Genomic DNA, 9,283 nt, shown 5'->3' on the forward strand with positions numbered 1-9,283 from the left:
TGACAGATTCGAAATTCAAATGTAATATTTTTTTATAATTAAGTGTAACAGTATTTATGGCCAGACTAAGTATAAGCCTTCCTCAATAAATGGGCTATCTAACATTGAAATAATTTTTCAAAACGGACCAGTAGTTAATGAGATTATATTGCGTTCAAACAAACATACAAACAAAAAAACTCTTCAGCTTTATAATATTAGTATAGACTTATTCGAAGTTATTTAACTAGCACTAATGATACAGTTTATGTAATCATAAGTAGCCTGTCTAAGACATTTGTCTTTTTTCCCATCACAACTATATAATAAACCATTATCATTTAATCTTTATTACATGCTTCAGTTTCCTAATTACGCATTATACCGTAAAATTGTATTGTTTTCATATTCATATATGTAGGGTTTATATTCCTACTTCCTTATTACTATTAGCATATATATTATATAGGTTTTATTTAGAGCGAGTAATAAAAAAAGCTAAAAAGTGAAGTCCCGTGTCCCCTACTGGGGTATGGGGCAGATGATGTACATCCGTTTCACTGATCGATTTTCTTTAGGGACAAGTAGGTGATCAGCCTTCTGTGTCCTGCCAGACCGAGACATTTTTTTTTTGTGCGTCCCCACCGGGAATCGAACCCAGTACCCCTCGGTTCTACGCTCACGCGTTATCCACTGTACCAAGGAGGCGGCACGACACAATAAAAAAAGCTAACTGATACATTAATGTATTACAAGCTGCGCCACGTTTCACCCGTGTAAGTCCGTATCCCGTAGGAATATCGGGATAAAAAGTTGCCTATATGTTATTCCAGTTGTCCAGCTGTCTACGTACCAAGTTTCATTGCAATCGGTTCAATAGTGTTTGCGTGAAAGAGCAACAAACACAGACACATCCTTACACACTTACGCATTTATAATATTAGTAGGATAGTAGGATTAGTGGGATATAGACAGCTCACCCACGGCTCCTTCCCGGGGGCCGTGGGTGTCTATGCAAGATTTCCCCACTATAAAGAGGGGTTGATTTACAAAAAAAGCTATTTAAACCTACTGCTTTGTTCAAAATTTTCATTGAAATCGATGTGGTTTGGACGTTAAAGCGTATCAGATAGACAGAAAGACTGGCGTTTATAAACCCTACTTAATATGCGAATGTAACACTGTATGAATGGCTCTTTCTAGACGCCTGAACCACTAAACCTTCTTGGATGAAATTTAGTACAAAAATGGTTTGAGACCCGAGATAAAACATAACCCCGCTGAAGCGGAATATAATAAAATAAATGTTCTAAATGTTTGATTTAATATATTTTTTTAATTTTTATTTACAGATAATAAATTCAGCGGTCATATGACGCGAAAACATCACAACGAACGACTCTATTTTGTATAAACAAACACACAAACATACATTATGTCATCGAAGGCGATATACGAAGCGGCCGGCAAGGATCTTATAAATAGGTTGGTTTTAATAAATATCTATATATGTAAATATAAAACTATTAATATCTATTGAATGGAGAAAAAAATCGATCACGAGCCGGGATTCGAACCTGCGACATTCTCCGAACCGGAGAATGAGATGAATGAGCCGAACCTCACCTCTCGGCCGCCCGTGATCTCGCCTCAGCAATAGAATATCCTTTATTCTTTCGGTTTCATGTGCCTAAGGGGCACCCCGCGCCATCTATTGAGATGATTAAGAACCATCACAACCAATATGAAACATTATTTCAATGATTACAATATAGTATCTCTAACATCATCAACCGAATTTAAAGAGAGAGGGTGCTATTAATTCGACTGTATTTCTTTATTTGTGTTTGCCACCTAGTAGTTGGTGGTTTGTCTGATGGTAAGCGATCACCACCGTCCATAAACAAGCGGTAGGATAAGCGAGAGGAAAAGGATTAGCGGCTGGAAAGGAGGATCGGACTGGGAAGGATGAGGAAAAGGGAAACGGGCCTGATACCTTGTTCGTTTGTTATTTTCAGGCACATAGCTCCCGGCACTGCGCTGGTGCCGTGCAGGTATGCCGTCTTCGAGCAAGGAACTATATGGGAAGACGAGCTGGGAAAGAACCCATGGTTGACTAAGGAGGTAAGCGTCTTGTTAAGCGCCTTTTAAGTTATTAATTAGCTTATTTAAAAAGTGAAGTCCCGTGCCGATACCGGGGTATGGGGTAGATGATGTACATCTGTTTCACTGATCGATTTTCTTTACGGAGAAGTAGGTGATCAGCCTTCTGTGTCCTGCCAGACCGAGACAATTTTTTTTGTGCGTCCCCACCGGGAATTGAACCCAGGACCCCTCGGCTCCACGCTCACGCGTTAATCACTGTGCCAAGGAGGCGGTCTTATTTAAATGTACATAAATGATTTATATAAACTAAGAACAATGTGGGTCCAAGCACATTGCCCTGAGGAACTCCGTAAGACAGATTCATCCCGTTCAATTACATTATAATCACTAACCTTGACTCGTTGACTTTTTTACTTTTAAGTAATCGCTTAATATATCAAGCCCTCCAGGGCTAAGAGGGCGTCTTCTTATGCCCATTTCTTCGAACTTATACACGAGGTTAGGTTCACGATATAAAACGCAAAGGTGACTGACTGATCTATCAACGGACAGTCGAAACCACTGGACCGATCGGACCGAAATTTGACATGCAGGTAGCCACTATGTTGTAGGCATCCGCTAAGAAAGAATTATTATAAAATCTACCTCTATGGGTATAAAATAGGGAATGAAAGTTTATACCATGACATTTTAATCAAATTTGCATCATATGCAGTTTGATCCAACTCAAAAGGCAGGATGGTTTCATATTATTTTAATTACGATAAATTACTACACGGGCGGTGCCGGGGCGTGCAACTAATATATAAGAGGCATTATCTTCCGCCCGCGACTTCGTCAACGTGGACTTTGAAGTAACAGACAGTGGAAGCTCTTAATAGGAATAAAATAAATAATAGTTTAAAAAAAACTAAAAAACACGCTTTAAAAAAATCATATTTTTCAAATTGAAAAATGGAATAATTTTATCAAATAAGTGTATTGTCATCGGTCCTCAATAAATCTACAAAGTTTGAATGAAATCTGGCCGTTTAAAGTGGGTCAAAATCGCGCCCAAAGAAGTCGGTTACAAACAAACATACAAACAAACATACAAACAAACATACAAACAAACATACAAACAAACATACAGGTGAAGCTAATAAAAAGCGTGTAAAAAAATATCCCCCGATTTTGAAACATTCTTCATTGGTGCTAGGCTCCTATAACCATACTCAATAAAGGGACTATCTCACACTGAAAGAAATTTTTCAAATCGGACCATCGCTTGCCGAGATTAGCGCGTCCAACCGAACAAAAAAACTTTTTGTAATAAAATAAATCTTTATGTAATATACGTACATGTATTATTGTCACACCAGCAACTGGTCGTCAAGCCGGACCAGCTGATCAAGCGGCGCGGCAAGCTCGGCCTCGTCGGCGTGAACAAGAACGCGGCGGAGGTGCGCAAGTGGATCGGCGAGCACTCCGGCAGGGAGCAGCGCGTCGGCGCCGCGGCCGGCAAGCTGCGGCGGTTCGTCGTCGAGCCGTTCGTGAAGCACGAGCCGGTGGGTGGCGTACTGCATACGCTGGGATCTCTCTATCTGTTTGTAGAGCGTAGAGCGTAGAGTATAGATAGTAGAGTAGATTGTATAGTATAGAGCGTAGAGTAGAGTCTAGAGAAAACATTAAATATATGACAATTACAAAATAAGACAATAAAACAAAGTAAAAATTAACATACAGATTCCTTCCTTTTAAATTGTGTTTCTATCTATGTTTAAGTTGGTTGCCTGGTAGAGATCACTTATAAGTGATAAGGCCGCCTTCTGTGCTGTATCTCCTTTTTTATAGTATAAGTTTTGTTTTTGTATTTTGTTGGCAGCACAATAAAGTGTTTAAATAAATAAATGAACAATACAGATGAAAAAAACAGGACGGAGACAAATGTACACTGTGTTCTTGAAAAGGGTCTTGGCTCAGCATAAATGTCAGTGTCAATGGGACCCTGACGCTGATATTCTGCCAACGCCACTTGAGGGTAGAAATAATTAAATAAATACGTTATAATTGAGTGTGAAAAAGTTATATTAAATACTTGGAATCAAGTGTAATATACAAATAGGTGAAATAAATTATGATGATAATAATAAATGATAGCTTTAAGGATAGGATATTTAATATAATAGATATATGATCGACTCTACTCTGTAATGAAGAGTGGGTTGTCTAGTAATATGAGTATTGAGTAGACTATATATTATATACAATGACTGGACGATAGTAGAGCAAGGAGAAGTAGATTTAAGATTGTCGGCTCCATGCTCTACTGTACCCACTCTACAATGTAGAGTGAATTTTTTGTCATTTGTTGTCGAGCCTAAACTATATAGAGAATGACTGTACAATAATAGAGCAAGGAGAAGTAGGGAGTAAAGTGTAATCTCTATGATCGAATCTATTCTACAATGTAGAGTGATTTGATTGTAAATTCTTAATTAGCTTGTAGATTCAATAGACCATAGAGTGTAGAGTGACTGAACTGTAGTTTATAGAGTAATATTAGTTTTACTGACAACAGACGAAACAGAAAAATATTTAAATCCGTACAATTAACGACTAACTCCATATTGTTTATTCCTACTATAAAGAACTTGATAATATGTTTTTTTTTTTCTTATTTACTGACCCATAGACAAAAGATAAAACATTTATTTATTGTACATTGTTTATTCATATAATGAAGGGCTTATTTAGTATTTTCTTGTGTTTGATTTTACCCGAGTATTATATATTTAAAAATTGAAAATTTTTAACGGATTTTAAACGCGATTTATTCATGATATGTATTATTAACCCGACGTTTCGAACTCTCCGTGACCACGCTCGCTGTAAAGTGTCGCTCAATATAAATGAATAAATGAATCGCGTTTAAAATCCGTTAAAAAAGTTTCTAATTTCTAAAAGGGCTTCTCTTCTCATATTTCAGAGCGAAGAAATGTACCTCTGCATCCAGTCCGGAAGGAGGTCGGACACCATCATGTTCCATCATCAGGGGGGCGTCGATGTCGGCGACGTGGACGCGTTGGCCGTACGACTCGACGTACGTATGATTGTATTTATATACTAGCCGTTGCCCGCGGCTTCGCGCGCGTTAAATTCCGTGAAGTTTAGAATATATTGTTACTGTCTGCGCCACGCGGTTGTACCCACGTAAGTCTGCATCACGTAGGAATATCGGGATAAAAAGTGGGCCTATGTGTTATTCCAGTTGTACAGCTGTCTACGTACCAAATTTCATTGCAATCGTTTTAGTAGTTTTTGCGTGATAGAGCAACAAACACACACACATCCGTACAAACTTTTGCATTTATAATATTAGTAGGATAGGATGTTACAATCCGATTGCATTGAAACTTGGTACGTAGACAGCTGGACAAATGGAATAAAATATAGGCAACTTTTTATCCCGATATTCCTACGGGATCCGGACTTACGCGGATGAAACCGCGGGGCGCAGCTAGTCATACGCATTTATAATATTTTATGTATTATATATACATACTATATATTATATTATATTAGTAGGAAGGATATTTATTATACATATAAACCTTCCTCTTGAATCGCTATCTATATATAATCTATTAAAAAGAAAAAAGTGTCTTTTTTATTCAGATCAATTGAGGTTATGTTTTTTTTTTGTAAATGTTTTTCAGGTGCCGGTTGATACCTTTCCCACTGGTGAGGAAATTGACCGGGTTCTGCTGAAAAACATCAAATCCGCTACTATTAAGAGGTATTATCATAACGCTATCTTTTGCGTCCATCTGAAAGCCCGAAAATTTCATCAAAATCGTTCCAGCGGATTTGGAGGAGAGCAGTGACAACACAGCACATGCATATAAGATACAATTGATCTAAAGAGTTTACTTTTATGTTGTGTGTGCTCGACTGAAAAGTTTGATTCAGGGTTGTCACATAGTTCTTTCATTATAAAAATACTAGCTGCGCCTCACGGTTTTACCCGCGTAAGTCCGTATCCCGTAGGAATATCGGGATAAAAAGTTGCCTATATGTTATTCCAGTTGTCCAGCTGTCTACGTACCAAATTTTATTGCAATCGGTTAAGTAGTATTTGCGTGAAAGAGCAACAAACACACACACACACATCCTTGCAAACTTTCGCATTTATAATATTAGAAGGATAAATAAAAAGTAGTATGTTATACAAACATACATATGAAGAAACTCATGGTATATATCACTTGTAACTCAAGAACTGCTAAAGGAATTTTGATGATATTTATGTTGGTCTATTTGTCTCCGCTTGTTTTAACGTTAAGGCCTGTTAAAAAAAACTTTTATTTTTTCTTCTTATGACTATGACAGTCAGCAATGTAGCTGGTGGCACGCCTGATGGTAAGCGCTACCACCGCCCATGAACGTTTGGAGAGGCGTAAGGTCCATTGTAGACCTTATGCCTCTACAAATACATTGCCGACTTCAAATCAGGAAGGGAAGGGAAGAAAGGATTGTCGTAAGGAATAAAGGAGAGGAGTTGGGATGGGTAAGGAATAGGATATGGGCCTCCGGCTCCCCCACTCACCGAACGAAACACAATAGGGGTGTGGTACTTCCCCGGTGCGAGCTGGCCCAATTCGTGCCGAAGCGAGCTCGACTCCCACATATAAAAACTTCCAAAACAGTAGTAGTAAATTTCCGATCCCTCGCTTTCAGGATACTAACCACATTCATACTATCTCTATACCGCGTGTTCGTCGATCTGTACTTCACCTACATGGAAATAAACCCCATCGTGATAACCGGCGAGAGGTTGTACCTCCTCGACCTGGCGGCGAAGCTGGATCAAACGGCTGACTTCATCTGCGCGAAGAACTGGGGCGAGATCGTGTTCCCGCCGCCGTTCGGCCGGGACGCGTACCCGGAGGAGGCGCATATAGCCGATCTGGACGCGAAGAGCGGCGCCAGCTTGAAGGTAAGTGGGCGAGTTCGAAGGACTTGTGTGTGGGCGAGTTCGAAGGACTTGTGTATTGGCTAGTTCGAAGGACTTGTGTATTGGCTAGTTCGAAGGACTTGTGTCTTGGCTAGTTCGAAGGACTTGTGTATTGGCTAGTTCGAAGGACTTGTGTGTGCTTAGTTTTAAGGTGAGTGAGAAATAGAAGAAAATGTATTGTGTATACATAAGTCGAAGGTAAGTGAGAATGGGACTTATTTGTATTAATTGACGGACTTGTCTTGTTGACTGTCTATTAAAAACGAAATAAATTGGATTATTATTGAGCATACAGACACACAGAAATCCGGCAATTAATACAAATAAGTCTCTTTCTCATGCACCTTCGACCTACGCGTCTATAGTTATAGAATCTATACTGCGTAGTGCATGTCGGTGCGAGTTATCTCAATTCGTGCCGGATCTCTTTATATATTAAAAAAGAAAAGAAGATTTTGAAGATCTGAGACCACACATACACCCACACACACGGCGATAGTCTATATATCTTATACCTTTAAACGAGCAATTCTTGTATATATATATATATAATTGGAATCTCGGAATCGGCTCCAACGATTTTCATGAAATTTTGTATATAGAGGGTTTCGGGGGCGATAAATCGATCTAGCTAGGAATCTTTTTACACGCTTTTTATTAGCTTCACCTGTATGTTTGTATGTTTGTTTGTTTGTATGTTTGTTTGTTTGTATGTTTGTTTGTATGTTTGTTTGTATGTTTGTTTGTAACCGACTTCTTTGGGCGCGATTTTGACCCACTTTAAACGGCCAGATTTCGTTCAAACTCTGTAGATTTATTGAGGACCGATGACAATACACTAATTTGATAAAATTATTCCATTTTTCAAAGCGTGTTTTTTAGTTTTTTTAAACTATTATTTTATTTAGAAAATGTCATATTCGTGTTTTATCGACTTAAACTTAGCGACTCTTCCTGACATCTATTGGCGAATACTATTTTTTGGTGAATAATTAAAGTTCCAGCAAATGGCGTTGTTTGCTTTGAGGTTAGACTAATCTTGGAAAAAAACGCTTATAAACAATCTAACTTCACGAAGTTAAACCGAGCAAAGCTCGGTCATCCAGGTACTATAGTATACTATGTAATGGTTGTCTCACAGTGAGTTTGTTCTATAGTTATAGAAGCTATACTATGTATCGTATGTCGGTGTCGGTGACGGTGCTGAACAAGACTTTCCATTCTATACTAGACGCTCGTCCCGGCTCCGCCCGGATATCATGATTCCTGTTTTATCTCGAGGGAGCATTTAATCGGGATAAAAAGTATCCAATCACCAAAGTCAGCTCATACCCTGTCTGTATACCAAATTTCATCAATATCCGTCCAGTTGTTTCAGCGAGATTGACGGACAAACATCCGAACAAACAAACTTTCACATCTATACTTATAGCATGCTGCTATTAAGTATAGATGTGCATATGTAAAGCTGTTTAGTTTGAACGAACTGATCTCAGGCACTACTGGTCCGATTTGAAAAATTCCTTCAGTGTTACATAGCCCATTTATTGAGTATGGCTATAGGCTATACATTATGTACCATGTATGTATGTATGTATGTATGTATGTACTTGTCGCGCAGCTGACGGTGCTGAACAAGTCGGGCCGCATCTGGACGATGGTCGCCGGCGGCGGCGCGTCCGTCGTGTACACGGACACGGTGTGCGCGCTCGGCGGCGCCGGCGAGCTCGCCAACTACGGCGAGTACTCCGGCGCGCCCACCGAGAGCCAGACGGCCGACTACGCGAAGACGATATTCAGCCTCATGTGCCGGGACCGCCATCCTAACGGGAAGGTGAGGTGGGGATGTAGTTGGGGGGGGGGGATCGTTTGTGTACGAGCTAGGACGTGCAAGAAAGTGAGATGGGAAACTTATATGTGTGTAGTTTGAGTGCTCAAGGTGCTATTTATTATTTATTACTTAATTGTTCAAGATATCAATATCAACCTGTTATTAACATGTATAACTGCAATAAAATACACCTGTAATGTCGTAATTAGCATAAGAAATTATGGAAATAACTATAAAAAAAAAACCCACAATTGGTTAAGACCCAACAACAAGACTTGTTTGTTTCAATGTAGAGTACATTATTATCTATTTCCTCCCATTTTTTCCATTCTCTGCCACATTTTCATCGTTTCAAAATATAAATGCATTTA

The 9,283-nt window shown here is 39.1% G+C and overlaps 1 protein-coding gene across 1 annotated transcript in view; it reads left to right on the forward strand.

Annotated features, from left to right (window-relative positions):
* The window catches only part of LOC119838899 (probable ATP-citrate synthase subunit 1), a 45,036-nt gene that overhangs the window by 17,764 nt on the left and 17,989 nt on the right, over positions 1-9,283 (forward strand). The window contains exons 2-8 of the mRNA XM_038365043.1: positions 1,332-1,464; positions 1,998-2,103; positions 3,447-3,632; positions 5,054-5,167; positions 5,784-5,863; positions 6,805-7,063; positions 8,703-8,915. Coding sequence (XP_038220971.1) covers positions 1,415-1,464; positions 1,998-2,103; positions 3,447-3,632; positions 5,054-5,167; positions 5,784-5,863; positions 6,805-7,063; positions 8,703-8,915 — 1,008 coding nt within the window. The 5' untranslated portion in view covers positions 1,332-1,414. The remainder of the gene's footprint in view (positions 1-1,331; positions 1,465-1,997; positions 2,104-3,446; positions 3,633-5,053; positions 5,168-5,783; positions 5,864-6,804; positions 7,064-8,702; positions 8,916-9,283) is intronic.

Source organism: Zerene cesonia, unplaced genomic scaffold (genome assembly GCF_012273895.1).
Source record: "Zerene cesonia ecotype Mississippi unplaced genomic scaffold, Zerene_cesonia_1.1 Zces_u006, whole genome shotgun sequence".
NCBI classification, from domain to species: Eukaryota; Metazoa; Arthropoda; class Insecta; order Lepidoptera; family Pieridae; genus Zerene; species Zerene cesonia.